This window comes from Miscanthus floridulus, chromosome 3 (genome assembly GCF_019320115.1).
Source record: "Miscanthus floridulus cultivar M001 chromosome 3, ASM1932011v1, whole genome shotgun sequence".
NCBI classification, from domain to species: domain Eukaryota; kingdom Viridiplantae; phylum Streptophyta; class Magnoliopsida; order Poales; family Poaceae; genus Miscanthus; species Miscanthus floridulus.
The window spans coordinates 34786849-34803278 of record NC_089582.1 but is presented as its reverse complement, the minus strand read 5'-3'; the positions used below and the strand labels follow the sequence as shown (position 1 = coordinate 34803278).

At 44.4% G+C, this 16430-nt stretch overlaps 1 protein-coding gene across 1 annotated transcript; it reads right to left on the bottom strand.

The window, feature by feature from the left end:
• Positions 1–8741: 8741 nt before the first annotated feature.
• LOC136541563 (uncharacterized) lies at positions 8742–16148 on the bottom strand. Its single transcript, XM_066533494.1, has 4 exons — positions 15936–16148; positions 9726–9871; positions 9252–9419; positions 8742–9165 (listed from the first exon to the last, which is right to left on the bottom strand). Exons 2-4 carry the CDS (start codon positions 9849–9851, stop codon positions 8956–8958), a joined length of 504 nt encoding a protein of 167 aa, XP_066389591.1. The 5' UTR covers positions 9852–9871; positions 15936–16148; the 3' UTR covers positions 8742–8955.
• Positions 16149–16430: the final 282 nt, after the last annotated feature.

Genomic DNA, 16430 nt, shown 5'->3' with positions numbered 1-16430 from the left:
GGCCAAGTAGGTGGGATGCAGATGAGGTTGTGAGCTGGCACATGAGCTTGTCTTACAAACATTTGACAAACCTTGCATCTTCTGATGGGTTCTTCTATGTCTTTCAAAGTGGTTGGCCAGTAGAAACTAGTGCGGAATGCTTTGCCGACTAGTGTTCTTGAAGCGGCGTGATTTCTACAGCAACCTAAGTGTATTTCGTCTAGGATCTCTTTGCCCTCTTCAAATGAGACTCATTTTAGGAGTACTCCTGATGATGTGGCTCTTCTGTAGAGCTTGTCTCCTACTAGGATGTAATTCTTGCTTCTGCGAACAACTCGGGTAGCTTCCTCTTTTTCCGCTGGCAACTTATTCTCTTTGATGTAATCAATAAAAACCTAGGTCCATGAAGTGGTGATTACCAAAATCTGGGTGCCTTTAGCTGAGATTTCAGGGGTTATCTCACTAGGTTGTTTGATAGAGGGAGCTGATAACTCCTCTATGAATACACCAGGTGGGACCTTCGCCCTGTCTGATCCAAGCTTGGCGAGGACGTCTACCGCGATATTAGAATCGCGCAGGACGTGTAGAATTTCTAGTCCTTGAAAATGTTTTTCGAGCTTTTGTATTTCTGCACAGTAAGCGCCTATGTTTTCTTTGGTGCAATCCCAATCTTTATTGACTTGATTGATGACTACTGCTGAATCGCTGTATATGAGTAAACGCTTGATTCCGAGGGTAATTGCCACTCGTAGCCCATGGATGAGGGCTTCATATTCTGCTTCGTTGTTTGTAGCTTGCCATAGTATCTGAAGGACATACTTGAGTTGTTTTTCATCTAGAGAAATGAGGAGAACACCTGCACTGGCTCCGCCTAGCTTGAGTGATCCATCAAAGTACATCTTCCAATGATCAAGGATGGTATTTGACATAGGTTGTTGAATTTCTGTCCACTCGATAATAAAATCGGCCAGGGCTTGAGATTTAATTGCCTTCCGTGGGGTGAAATCGATATTGAGAGCACCAAGTTCAACTGCCCACTTAGATATGTGCCCTATTGCATCTCTGTTGTGTAGGATGTCTCTGAGTGGGAAATCTGTCACCACGGTAATCTTATGGCTTTCAAAATAGAGGGCGTAGAGTAGTTTTTGCACATGCGGGCACTAGATTTTTGATTATGATAGTACTTCGCTGATATAGTATACGGGGCATTGTACTTTATACACACGCCCTTCTTCTTCTCTTTCTACGACGATCACTGCGCTGATTACAGTGGAAGTTGCTGTAATGTACAGCATCATACCTTCGTATTTCTTTGGAGGTGTGAGAACAGGCGAGGAAGTTAGGTATGCCTTGAGCTTCTTGAAAGCTTCGTTGGCCTCTTCTGTCCATTCGAATTTGTCTGTCTTCTTTAGCAGTTTAAAGAAAGGTAACCCTTTTTTGCTGAGTCTTGATATGAAACGATTTAGGGACGCCATGCAGCCTATTAGCTTCTACACATCTTTGACACTTTGAGGAGGGCCCATCTCTATTATGGCTCGAATTTGCTTGGCACTTGCTTCGATTCCATGATGACTGACCAAGAATCCGAGTTGTTGTCCTAAGGGAACTCCGAATACATACTTGTTTGGGTTCAATTTCCACCTCCATCTTTTCAGGTTTTGGAAGGTTTGCTTTAAGTCTTCAATTAGTGTATCCGGGTTCTTTGTCTTTACTACTACGTCATCCACGTATGCCTCTACGTTTTCACCGATCTGATCACTGAGGCATGTTTGGATAACTCTTTGGTAAGTGGCACCAGTGTTCTTGAGTCCAAATGACATTGTTTTGTAGCAGTAGGCACTAAATGGAGTGATGAAAGATGTCTTGCTCTGGTCTTGTTCCTTTAATGCGATCTGGTGATATCCTGAATAGCAATCAAGGAAGGATAATAGGGCAGATCCTGCTGTTGAATCAACTATTTGATCAATGCGTGGTAGCCCAAATGAATCTTTCGGGTAGTGTTTGTTTAGATCTGTGTAGTCGACACACATGCGCCACTCGTCCATATTCTTTTTCTGTACTAGAACTGGGTTTGCTAGCCAATCTGGATGGAGGATTTCTCTAATGAATCCGGCTACCATTAGTTTTATGATTTCTTTTTTAATTGCTGCCTTCTTGTCTGGTGAGAATTGTCGTAGTCGTTGCTTCACAGGCTTGGAGCCTTCATTAATATCAATTCTGTGCTCAGCCAACTCTCTTGGAACCCCTAGCATGTCGGTCGGCTTCCAAGCGAAGATATCTTTGTTGTCCCGAAGAAAGTTGGTGAGCGCGAGTTCCTATTTTGCCGAGGTGGGCGCTGATGGTTGCCGTTTTGGAGGGATCACCGGTGCCCAGGTCGATTTGCTTGACGTTGGCTTCTTTTGGAGGTGCTAGGATGCTAGGTTTTTTGGCCGGTATCACTAGCTCTTCTGGGCTCATTTCTGCTGCAACATTGGCTATTTCTTTTCTTCCATCGACAGCCTGTGCTTTTGTTGTAATTTGGATTGCCTGAACATCACAATCAAAAGCACGCTTCAAATCACTCCGAAGAGAAAGGACACCGTTAGGCCTTGGCATTTTAAGCAATAGGTACGGATAATGCGGTATCGCCATGAATTTTGCTAGTGCTGGGCGCCCGAGGATCGCATGATATGATGAATTGAAGTCCACAACTTCGAACTTGATGAACTCTGTACGGTAGTTCGAGGGAGTCCTGAAAGTAACTGGTAGAGTGATTTGTCCAAGTGGCATTGTTGCCTTGCCGAGTACTATGTCATAAAAAGGCATGCTTGTTGGTGTAATCATCCTAGCGAGTTGTAGTCCCATCTTCCTTAGAGTTTCTGAGAAAATGATGTTGAGCCCGTCTTCCCCGTCAATTAGTACTTTTGTGACAGTCATATCGGCAATAGTTGGATCTAGAACCAGTGGGTAATGGCCTGCGTTTCCTACGCTAGTCCATTGGTCTTCTCTTACGAATTGGATTGGATACTATGACCAGTTGAGATATCTTGGGGTAGCCGGTTCTGCTGCCATGATGGTTCGCAGCGCTAGCTTTTCTTGATGTTTTCTTCTGGAATCTAGGACCCTGGCAAAGATTACTGCTACTGTCCCCCTGGATTTTTGGAATCCTTTGTCTTCGTGATTGTCTTCTTCTTTTTTCTGATTGCCTTCTTTGGTATTTTCCTTACTATCCTTTCTTGTGTATCGATCTTTGAAGGTGTAGCAATCTCTGATGGTGTGATTTCCTTTGGGGTGCAAGACGCAATGCATGTTTTCAATGTCGTCATACCTCCTGGGCTTGGAAAACTTCCTTGATTTGTCAGTGACTGCTACGGTGTTGTCTGGTCCACGTTTTCTTTCCTAATGTCGATTGTTTTAAGGATTTTGCCTATCCGGGTTGTCTCGGTTGTTTCTATCTGGGAATCTTTCTCATGTCTTTTCCTCTGCGGTAATCATCTTTTCCACTGTCCGTCTGAATTCTTTATTGTTTCTTGGGTTTTCTTTGTAGAAGTCTTGAAATTGCCACCTAGCCATGATTCTGTGAGAGAAAGCTTCGATTACTTCTCGTTGGGTGATGTCATGTACTTGAGCTCGTAGTTCGCTAAATCGTCGATAGTAATTTCTGAGACTTTCACCTCCTTTCTTCTTGAGTCCTTTTAGCTCTGCGTGGATGATTGGGTGTGTAATGATACCCACAAAATTTTCGCAGAAAGCTCTTTGTAAGTCCTCCCAATTTCTGACTGATCCTGGATTTAATTTGTCAAACCATTGAAGTGGCATGGTTTCTAGGGCCATGGGAAAGAACAAGGTCTTGATGTCATCGTCTCCTCCGGCCAATTCAATTGATTACGAGTAAATCCTGAGCCATTGCTTTGGTTCTGTCTTGCCATCATACTTGGAATAGTTGGACGGCTTGAACTTATGGGGCAATCATATTGAAGCAAGTCTGTTTGTAAAATAGGGGAATCTATCGTGCGTTCTAGCTTCTGTGTATTCTGATTCCACGCCCCCTTCTTGCCAACTGTTGTCTTGGTGAGAGTAGTTCTGCGTGGCTGTCCGAGTAGGTGCTTTGCTTCTGGCCTTTCTTGGTTGTTCGACTCGGTTGTTTTGACTATGGTTTCTTTTACTTTCTCTGTTGTGACTTCCACTTGGTCCAAGTCTCTCAAAGGTGGACTTCCTTTGATTTTGATCTTCCTGCTCATGAGATGTTGCCCTTTCATTGTGCGTCCTTAGGACTGTTGATCGGAGGAAGTCCTGGAGCTGTTCTTATTTTTCATTGGGATGTGAAGTTGCCCTGAGTTCTTCTAGTGCTTCTCGGATCTTATCATAGGGTGTATTCGCTGCTTGTCCTTCTTCGACCTCTCGCTCTGATTTTCTTCTATTATACTCAGCTAGGTCTAACTCATATTTGATCCAAGCTTCCTTGCGCTGCTTAGCACGACGTTGACGTCCTTGTTTCAATTTGTTCTTTCTTTCTCTGGTTTGCCTTTGACCCTCGGTCTCACCATCATGCCCCTGGGTAAATGGTGATATGTTGGACTCAGATTCATCTGAAGACCTGACGTCAGGCGCTTCTGGGGGGACCAGTGGTGATTGAGGACGGCGAATCATGAGTACTTCTCTAGCGTGAGTTGTTCTATCATCAGCGTTGGTTTTCGTACTATTAGAGTTGTTGATAACTTCAGTAGAGGCTTCTAGGTCGTAGATTGAGTCTCCTTCTTGGTAGGGTAGGGCTGTTGTTGTCGCATTGTCGACTAGTTGGGTGCTGCTATCCTCAAGAACAGAACCTGGCCAGTGGACGATGCAGTCTTAAGATGTTATAGTTAAGACGAGACCTTCCTAGGCTCCTTTCAGTGGCATTCTAAGCACCGGATTGGTGGATCCTTCGGGCCGTGCCTGATAAGACGTTGCCATGTTGAGGAGTTCGAACAGAAGAGGACCCGACTTTTTAAAGTACTCTGAGTGTACTCCGAGTAGTATTCTTGATAGGTTGATGTCGTGTTCTGGAGCCTTGTCGGAAAAGAACTCGGTTTCTGAAAGAACTCGGATAAGACTCCGTCTCAGAAGTGGAACCTGAGTTTGAATCAGATGCGTGAAGTCGCGAAATCCGAGTTGGATTGGACATCACGAGCTGCGTGAATCTTCCGACAAGTTGATCTGTCGTTGTTGCCAAAATGAAAAAGTCCTGATGATGATCTGAATCTTCGAGGAGACGGCCTCGGAGCTTGCCATTGTCGCCTACCTCGTAGATCCACAAACCGAAGATGAAGGTTGATCCCTTCAAGAAGATCATGTTGTCGAGGTCCATCGAGCTCTCGGATGCAAAGTCGCCGAAAGCCCCTACCTGGCGCGCTAGCTGTCGATGTTTTACCACTAATAGCCTGCCACGGGGGTCTTCGGGGCAGTATGTTTAGGCTTCAGCATATGCGGAACTCGACGGTTAACGCAAGAGACAGTCAATTTATCATGGTTCGGACCCTCGATCGTTGATCGAGTAATAGCCCTACGTCCAGTCGGCGTTAGCCTTTGTGTTGGATTGATTGTAAAGTGTTGTGTTGTACAATTGTTAGAAGTCTCCCGTCCCTAAGATCCCTGCCCTCCTTTATATAGTCAGGAGGTCAGAATCCTAGTCGGTTTATAATGAGAGTTCCTAGTAGGATTAAAGAATAATACTACTACTAAGATTATAGGGGAAGAATCATAGTTAGACTAGATCTTCTTCCTTCCTTGCGGGGTATCCTGTGGGTCCCGCACCAACACTCAACCAGTGGAAATGAATAAAATAAGGGCGTGGTGTCTAGTAGCATAATTGTCAATAACGAGAGTGTCTTTCAGCAAATGGCTCCACTTTGGGTGTCCGACAGCAAACGATCTTCACTTTCAGTGTCCTCTGGCCAATTTTGCCTTGATTCTATGTAAAGATTATTGCTTACCCGATTAGACTTAGATCTAACCGACCTATAACCCTACCCCCGGCTATATAAGGCGGGTAGGGGACCCCCACAAAACATATTCAATCTCATATTCTAGCAATACAAACTAATAGAACACATGACGTAGGTTTTATGTCGAGCTGACGGCCTGAACCTATCTAAATCTTGTGTCTCTGTTGCCATCTAGTTCCTGTTCACGCGCACCTCTCCGAACAATCTACCGTCATTGGTATACTCCTCGGTGGACTGCCGACCACATATCGTCGACAGGTTCATCCTAGTCTTTCATGTGGGTATAGTTATACACCTCTGCAGAATTTTCTTGAATGCCTGAAGTCTTCGAACAGATTGGTTGTTCTTACTCCTAAATTCAGAGCAGTTGTAGCGATGGAGGACTCGTGAAAGATCGAGCTCCATTTTATAGTTTTATGCTCGTACATGTTATACCATGCTATGCTTATATGTGGTTGGTATATAATATTTACTTTACGCAAAAAAATGTTATTTATGCAACTTCAACTTTTATTCCTTGCTAATGCCAAATCATACTCATTGTTTATATATACTGGGTAAGTCCTATTGACTACACTCAAGTACTCACCCTATCATCGTTTAAGTTTTGCAAGTACCCAAAGGACTTGCTAGCCATGTCATCCCGTCGATGCCGGCAAAGTGGGTGAATGGCAAGAGCTACGGTGATGACGCCCATGGACAAGGCGACCACTAGTTATCAGTTAGAAATAATCCGTAGCGTAGGGCTTTCAACCTAGGTGTAATACAGTAAGATAGTCGCCTGGTTCTACTACACTTAGATTTGTTGTACCTTCATTAACGTTGTATAATTAATTTGTTAACTTTGACAAAACTTGTAATACATGTTTATGTTGATTTATGTAATCTTTTGTTGAGATGTAGTCTTGATTTATGATGGCTATACTGCTATGATACGCAACCGGGATCATGTCTCTTGATGTAGTGGAGATGTGGATAGTATCTCTCGGTTGTTTAAATCGGATCGGTCAATGGGATGACACTCGATTTAGATAAATTAACGCGGATCCTACACTACCGCCGGCAGCAATGGAAACCAACAAGCCTTAAGCTACGATGGGGATGACCCAGGTGCACCACTCCACCCTACTTGTGTGGCATGCATATGCATTCAAGCAACAATTCAACAAGAAGAAATGTTTATAAAACCTTTAGCGTCAACAATTCGTTATAACTGGAGATAATGACCAAGCAACGATAAGAAAATAAGATGGACCTTGGATAACTGATAGTTAGCATAGGCAACATGCATTATCTGATTTGAAAATTCTAGGTTAATTAATACAAACTTAAGAAAACTGCTGCAGCGGTTCAAAACTACCGAAGCAGTGCTTCTGTACCTCCGAATCATAAGAACAATATGATGCAGGCTTATTATATAAACAAGATGCATACCTCTCGTCGTTTACCCTCAAAAAGATGCATACCTCTCAAACTACACAGGGTAGAACCATGCTTACTCTACAGTGAGTTCTGAGGTTGTTTAACTTCGCATCTTCACATTTGGAACAGACTGTTAATTGAATAACAATGCTCCCGGTGTAATTAGCTACATGACATCCCAATTTATCCCCAAATTTCAACCTAGAAGAATATCCATTTGATCCCACTGACTGAACTATCGCCATCAAAATTAAGCATCTTATCTCCAAACCTGTCAAAAAACATTTAAATTACCTCTCTGCACTGGTTTGAACTTGTTTTGAAGATGATTATACCTTTTTTTAAGTTAAAAATCAGTAAATACTTAATAAGCTTTTAAACCATAAAAAATATCTCTAAGCTTCTACAAAATTCTGAGAAAAGGTATAGATAGATTGGTATATGATGAATCCAAATAAAATATTTAGATCTCATGAAAATATATGTAGAAACTTTTGAAAAATAGATTTAGCAGTACAAAATGGGAACTATTTGAAAATGCAAAAAAAAAATCCAAAAGATTCTAATCGATGTCTGAACATGTATTGAAAAAGTTTTCAGGGCAAAAATATGAAATGCAACCAACATGGATACAAGATACATTAATGTTGACTGCATTCATGCTGTGTCTGTGCTAGTTGCATCTCATGCTTTTGTTATGGGAAGTTTTCAAAACACGTTCACACATCAACTAGATTGTTTTGAGAAATTTCTAGATACTTTTCCCATTTTACTAGAGCTATCTCTATTTTTTTGGAAGCTACTAGTAGAGATCTTTTCACAGGTTATTAATATTTTATTTGGATTCGTTGTATCCCACTCTATCTCTAGATTTTTCTCAAAACTCTTAGAAGCTTTAGACACATTTTGTACGGTTTAAAACACTTATCAAGTATTTACTGGATTTTTTACGTAAAGAGACAACAACCCCTTCGAAACCAATTCAAACCAGAGTAATCTGAACGATTTTACGAGAAACATTTCCTTGCCATCTCCCTCCAGTTTTTTTTCCCCATTCCATCCAAACAATAGTTCCTGCAAGGGAATCTGTGAGTTTTCAGTGCTCGTATTTTACAAATGCATTCCAATTGTCTATTGACCTCTCGTGTTTCCTGATTCCATTTTACCTCCATTGCTACTGTACCAAACAGACGTCTTTGCGTCCTTGTGATTTTGAGTTCCTATAGGTTGTGGAAGCTGATCTATTAAGATTATACAATGAACAAAAAAAAAAATCGAGTTTATGGGGGTTCAAATTCTACAAAAGCACCACACAGGTTGAACCATGTCCAACCACAACAAAATAAAATTTCGAAAACTTACATTACATATATAATGTAGTGCATGGGGTCAAATGACTTATGTTCCCCAAATGATATAAAATTGACCCAAACCATGACTGCAAACGTAAATTGGTCCTGACGAATCAACTTATGCATCATCACAACAGTAACACAGAAATGAAGACCATACAACCTATGCACGCCCAGACGTGGTCACATACACATCCACCCAATATGCTAGAGGTAGAGGTTTCACAGACTTGAAGGCCTCATGGTACGATTTTGTTAAGTTTGATATTGGCATCTGGTAAGCTCCTTCCAAGACTCCACACTAGTTCAATTAGTTGGTGATCATGATCATAATCATAGATGACTTCTATCAGCTTCAGCTTTTGACAACGGAGAATCTTTCCATCATGATGGGGTAGGGTGATGTTTTTCCTTTCTATCTCCCACTCCGAATCAGGAAATGAGTAGAACTTTTGGCAGAAATAGAAAGACTCATGTAAGACATCCAAGTGAATGATCAGAGACATGACAATATGCATAAGACATAAGAACTTACCATGCAGTAGTGCAAACTAAGCTTCTCCAAACAAGGTGCATTCTGAAGAAAGCTCGCTAAAGCCTCCAATTTGCCGGTCAGTTCATATTCATTAAGAAAACAGGAATGAAGGTCCAAGGTTCGCAGATTATGAAATATTGGAAATTCAGAGTTATCATTCAGCATCACCTGAAATGAAGACAAAAACCAAACCAGGATTAAGTAAATGCATCAGCCATACGCAGAAAGTGACGAGATAATAATCTGTTCTTTTTGAGCCACGCATGTGAGTAACTATCCACTAGATGAAAAACATGCTACCCTAGATGAAACGAAGACTGTATAAAATTTATCCGCCAGAAACAAATGGCAAATCTCATATAAGAGCAGCCAGCAGCAGTGATCACATATGTGCAATATTCTTGTTCAAATGACCATATTTCAGGGATAAGGAATGCAAAGGAGAACGAAGGGAAGCTCGTCAAGAAGACATACCTCTGCTTCAAAATGAATCAACTCTAAACTTGTCACATTGCACAGGCTACCAAGAAGCTCGCGCTGGGTCTCCTCAGATATTCTATTTTCTGAGACAGAAATCTTTGCTTTGACAAGGGAATCCATTTTGCATAACAAAATACCGGCTAGAAAGTGTCCAAATGAGAGATAGAGATAGGTAAGGCTAGGAGCCATGATCACCAAAGGATAACGTGTATTATTCGAACAAAACTCCATTACTAACTTATTCAGCTTGGGTGATATAATGCCTTGAGGACAGTTGTCACAAAACTCACAGAAATCGGGATTCATATCTTCCAAGACAGGGCATGCAGAACAGAGAGAGCCAGTGAAATGGCTATTCAAAATAATATGCGTAAGGCGCAGCCTTTTAAGACAACGGAAACTTGATTCCACCATGGCAGGAAGCTTGAACCCAGGACCATATCCTAGTAGTTCAATCTGGAGCACAGAAGGACAGTACTCAATGCCACGGCGAATCCATCGATCCACATGACGCCAATTATAGACTTGACAACGAAAGCGGATTCCACCCAAGCCTGAGGTATTATCATGGAACAGCAGCAGGTTGGTGGCGAAGTCCTCAAACTATGCCCACCTGTCCTCCAGGGTGCTGGCCCTGATCATTAAAGAGATTCCAAAGTCTTGTTCGTCGATTTTGATGAGAGGGGTGGACCGCCAGAGGCGCCTCCACCGCCGTGACAGCAAGCTCGTCTGCACAACCAGTGGTGCTGGGAGGAAGGACAGGATGACATGGAGGAGCTCATCCGGCAGGGCACTAAGCCGGTCCATGGCACTGGTTGGGCCACCTGCACGCTTCATTAATGGTCGTGGGTGTATCATCTGCGCTCTCACCACAGCCGCAAGCACATGATTGTTCTGAGTTTCTCACCGCACCAACAGGATCTTGAGCTTTTGATCCCAATGAAGGGGCAAAGCTAGAGCAGGAATGACCCAGGTGCACCCCTTCACCCTACTTGTACACTGCGATTTTTTTTTATTTTTAACACTTTTTGTAAACTAATTTTAAATCTAACCCTGTTTGTTTATTTTTCCAAAACTAACACTTTTGGCCGCATGGTGGCGCGGCGGGAGGGTGACGTGGTGAAGACCGGGGCCGCTGACCGGTGACGTGGCAGGGTCTGCCGCGCCACCGATCTTGGCGCGGCAGTGACGCGCCACGGCGCATGACGCGGCAGGATCAGATAAATATCGTCTGCGAGCCGCCCCTGCCCGCGAGCCACCCGCCCTGCCTCCTGCCTGCCGCCCCTGCCCGCAGCGCCTGCTGCCGCCGTGCCTGCACGCCGACCACCGCACCTGCCTGCCCGCCCGGCCGCCCGCACGCCGCGCAGCGCACCGCCGGCCGCCTCCCGCGCCCGTCGTGCCCGCCCACTCTAGCCACACCACGAACGCTAGCGCGTCACGGCCGCCGGCCGCCCGCTCATAACAAGGTAGCTCCCTCTCTCGCTTTCATGTTATTATGATTGTTATTTTAGTTAGGGTTAGTGATTTAGGATAGTTAGGTTAGTGAATTTGTTAGTGATTTAGGATAGTGATTTAGAATTTGTTAGGATAGTGATTTAGAATTTGTTAGTGATTTATGATAGTCTAGGTTTGGTTAGGTAGTTAGGGTTTAGGTTACTCTTAGTTAGGATTTTGGGTTTATGGATTGATTAGGTATTTATTATTTAGTTAGTTTATAGTAGTAAAGGTTGTCAGTATAGATACTAGTTTTCAAGTGTCGGTACTTAGTAGTGCGTGATATGACGATTTGGATGACTTGATGAAGTTTCGTCAAATGCTTATTTTCTTAGTGAAGTTGTTTAATATGTCTGTTAATGTTACTTTGAATATATACATGTGCTTTCATATTGTGTTCGTATTGCATAACAAGTAGTTCAAATTTTGTAATGCTACATAATGTTAATTTGAATATTCTAACCCTTTGTTTATCAATTTATAACAGGATGGCCCCTCCCATGCAACACCCGTTGTATCCCCTTCTTGAGGTGGAGTACGACGACCAGCACCGAGCACACATCTTGAGTGACACCGACGCAGAGGTGGCCTTGCCTCCTTTGAAGCCCCGCACGCACACCAGGGCGCACCAATGGGACAAGCGTTACGCGCCGTACATACGGCATGCCGGCTTCCTCGAGCTTGTCCGTGTTGTCAACTACGGTTTTTCGCCCCTTGACCCACCACAACTTACTGCAGCTGTAGACAGGTGCGAGTACTTTCTTTGTACATAAACATTCTTATAACAAATTTGAGGCAACTAACGGTCGTTCTATTCTTATAACAGGTGGAGGCCTGAGACCCACATATTTCACCTACCTTGCGGCGAGATGACCTTGACCATGCAGGACGTGAAGGCTATCTTTGGCCTTCGGTTGGGGGACTTTCAGTGACAGGGATAGTTGACAACGACCACTGGAGGGAGCTGGTGGCTCAGTTCACTGGCTTTCTTCCACCGGACGACGAGGCTTTCAAGAAAAAATAAGTGAGCAATTTAAGCCTATTTAATACTTGCATTGCTTTCCTGCAGCCATCGGGTCTCATTTTCTTTGGTGGATTTCAGGAAAAGTTCCGGTGTTTCGTCGTCCTGGATCACAGAGCGCTTTGATTACTTGGACCCACAGGCTGATGAGGCTCAGATCGACAGGTTCGCTAGAGTGTGGCTCTGGCACTTCCTTGGTGCTTTCCTATTCTCAGACGCCTCAGGTAACACCATCAGCTGGATCTTTCTTGACATACTACGTCAGCCATGGGAGAACATAGCGACGTACAGCTGGGGCAGCGCAGTCCTGGCATGGATGTATCGACAGCTATGCGTTGCCTGCCGTCGTACCTTAGGGTATGCGAACCTTGGGGGTTACTCCTACCTACTCCAGGTTTGGTGTTGGGAACGATGGCCCGTTGGGAGGCCCCTTGCTACTGGTTTACCGGTAAGTACTTCGGTTCACTATATTCTTCGAGGCAGTTACATATGATGAAATTATTAATAGCTAATTCATTATCGTGTTCAATGCATCAATGGAACGGGCATGATACACTCCCTACAGCTCTGTATATCTGAACACAAGCAGAGTTAGTCAGAGGGAATGCGAGGCGCAGTACAGGAAGTACACGGACGGTCTCGACGTCCTGACACAGCACCAGGTTGCGCTCTTTTTACTATCATATATGTGTCTTGTTCGATGTACACTATATCACAACCAAACTCAATTACGAAATATTCAGGTGCATTGGTGTCCTTGGGATGCTCCAGAGCTCGAGTACTATCTGAGTCCTGTCACTAGGGATGAGTCAGACGAGTATCGCTGCAACGTCCATCTTATTTTCTTACACGTGGTCGAGATTCACTTGGTCATCAGGGTTTGCAGACACTTTGGAAGAATGACAGGCTGCCCACCACCGCTTTACTCCACCAACCAAGAATTGCACGGGTGCGTTATCGATTAATAACAAAGCTACAATTCAGAGGGGTGTGTGGTACAACTAACAATCGTTTTGTTGCAGGTATGACCGCAGGAAGAGGTACAAGAAAAAAGATTGGCGTGTCACACACAACCCGTACATCCAGTTGTGGCAGAACAGGGACCGCTAGCCGGTCCATGCGGGTCCCCCACACGACCAGCACACCTTCGACGAGTACTTGCGGTGGCTTCACAGGTCTACGAGGACACATATCAAGCCCCCGTACACTGAGGAGGCGATTGACGAGGACTTAGAGGAAGATGTGATCGAAGATGTGTACGACGTTGCCACTAGGGACGACACACAACTATAGAGAGCCCCGCTTCAAAGATACATGGTAAGATACTCGAATGGTACAATTTCTTGTCCATTTAATATTAAGTATGTGTACTAAAACTGTTCAACCGTGTTTCTGTACCCAGGCGACACAATTGTCAAGGATGTCCAACGAAGCAGCGTTTCGGCTTCATGAGTTTAGAGGGCAGGGGCCAAGCATTCTTGAGGCTTTTGTGGAGGTAAACATAAATTTGTCCATTCCAAAAATATTTCTTTAGTGTATATGCGTTTGGGAAATGCACTAACTTTAACGTCTATTTATGCAGAAAGTGAAGCGGAGCTGCAGGAAGCTAGCTCAGAAGCTGGGCTGTATGGACACTCCTTGGGTGAAACCGGCAGTCCCATCGCATCGGGTGGCACGTCTTCTGGCTCTTTAAGGACGCCAGCCGGCTCTTCTCAGCCGGTGACAGGTGCCACTTCCACAGTGCGTACACCACCACATCATAGTGCTGAAAAGGACCCTATAAACGAGGACGACGATGACGACGACGATGATGATGACCCCCCAGACTTCCGCATACAGCACGACCAGTGGGACGATTGACCGTAGAACGAGATCGACATGTCTCAGCTAGGTGGTGCCCCACTTGGTACCTAAGGAGCCTCAAAGGTAGTAACAAAGGTAGTTTCTTTAAATACGTAGGCTCCATAAACTAACGATCATAAAGATTATAAGTAATCGTGCATATCATATACTTGCAGGGTACGAGCCGTACGCACCGACAACGCGACCACACCGACGTTGGCTATACTCCCAATGTGTTGCCAACAAATCCGAAGAGACAGAGGCGCCCGAGGGATCCTTACACTCCTGGATCTTAATTTGTTAGGTCGAACAAATATTGTCGTCCGAAACTTACAGGCTTAGTTGGTTATGTTATGTCGAACTTATGTCGAACCAATGAAAATGTCATGTGGCAGCTTGTCAAGTTGCGCACGGACTTTATTTATTTGCTTCATATTCGTTTCAATGCGTCGCGGCAGCACTTGTAGTTGTTTACAGCATCGACAGCAGGCCTAGGAGGGAGGGAGGCGGCCGGGGAATGGAAGGGAAGGGAGGGAGGCGGCAACGGAGGGTCGGACGCCGATAGCACTTGGGAGTGGCGGAAGGGCACGATGCGGCGACAGGCGGGTCGACGCAGCGCCGGCGCCGGTCTGGTTCTTCGCTGCGCTCCTCTTCTTCCTCATGCGTCCGCGCTCGTCCGAGCAACCTCGACCTTGTCCCATCCAAACCAAACACTACATAGAGAAGAAATTGCTAGCAGTCACCCCTAGGATACACCAAAGGATAAGGAGACCTTACCATGATTTTTGCGAAGAGGAAGATGACCTTGTGCCCATTCGGCCGTTCCTCTTCGGGGAGAGACGGAAAGAATGGGAGACAGAGAGGGTACGATGGGTGTGCTTCCAAAATTTATCATGTTAAAAATTTGACAAGCTATAATTTTAACTAATATTTGGGTTTGCTACTAAAACTTGTCAAACTAAATTCATTAGAGTAGATTAGACTTACCAAATCTCTCACGCCTACATTTTTTTGAAAGTCTTCTCTAATTTCATCTTTATTATTCAAAATATTTTGGTAACAACTTAATAAAGTTAAAATATTTTGCGCGGCGGGCGGGCGGGTGTGCGCGGCGGCGGGTGGGCAGACAGAGGGAGGGTGGCACGCCATTTATCTGATCCTGGCGCGTCATGCGCCGTGGCGCGTCACTGCCGCGTCAAGATTGGTGCCGCGGCAGACCCTGCCACGTCACCGGTCAGCAGCCCCGATCGTCGCCACGTCATCCTCCTGCCGGACGTTTCGCCGCGCCATGGCAATAGGCGCGGCCAAAAGTGTTAGTTTTGAAAAAAAAATAGTGTTAGATTTAAAATTAGTTTACAAAAAGTGTTAAAATTAAAAAAAATCTACACTGCAAAGTTTGTAAAGATACTACGATATGAAAATCTAGGTTAAATACAAATGGAAGAAACCTACCGTGGTTTAAACTACAAAAGGTTGTAAAGATACTATGAAGTGGCTGCTTGCATGGCTTTGGATACCTCTAATTTATAATAAGAACAATATGATCCATGCTTACTTTACAGTCAGTTCTGAGGTTGTTTAACTTCACATTTGTAAGTCGTAACACTCAGTTTACTAAAAACAACTGTCCCAGTGTAACTAGCTGCAGGGTATCCCAATTTATCCCCAGATCTTAACCCTAGAATATCACAGATGAGATGAAACTATATTGGTCAAATGGAAACCCTAAAACCATTTAATATTCACCATTCATCCATTAATCCGCCCCTAATGCACCTACGCGGCACTTAACTTCAACGAAGTGGGACGAAATTTAATAAAACTAGCACAAAAAATGGAAGAAATACCCGTGGGTTGCCGGGATGAGCAATCGATGGAAAGCCAGGCGCTCAGTACTCGACCCGCCGCCGCCAAGCCTCCCTTCGGCGCCCCTCCAGGGAGATTGTGGCTGCAAGGCTCCAGGATCCGGCGGCCGTTGGTCCGGCGACGGGCGGGGGTGGCCGTCGCGTCGCGCCGCGACCGGCGACCGCGAGTGGAGAAGAGAGAACACGGCAGCGGGAAGGTTTTTTTCTTGGATGGTTGTGTGGGCTTTGGGCTATTTGGGCCTTTGGGATTGGGCTGGTGCACGGACAATTGCGACAGGAATCATTTAAATCAGAAAAAATCCAAGTTACCTTCTCAACTTTTGCTGAAGTCTGTTTTTCCTCAAACTCTAAAATTAGATAAACCACCTCCCTGAACTTTTAAAACCGTTTGTTTTACCTCCTGACCAGTTATAAGCTGTTTTCAAAGGCGATTTTGTCTTTTTTCCTTTTTATTTATTTCGGCTCAATCTTTAAAAA

Excerpts from the sequence above, each read along its gene's own strand:
- LOC136541563 (XM_066533494.1), bottom strand. The coding sequence starts at position 9,851 with ATGGATTCCCTTGTCAAAGCAAAGATTTCTGTCTCAGAAAATAGAATA. Across the intron at positions 9,420-9,725 it reads TGATTCATTTTGAAGCAGAG|GTGATGCTGAATGATAACTC; the intron begins GTATGTCTTCTT and ends TCTTCATTTCAG. Across the intron at positions 9,166-9,251 it reads TTAGTTTGCACTACTGCATG|TTCTACTCATTTCCTGATTC; the intron begins GTAAGTTCTTAT and ends TTCTGCCAAAAG.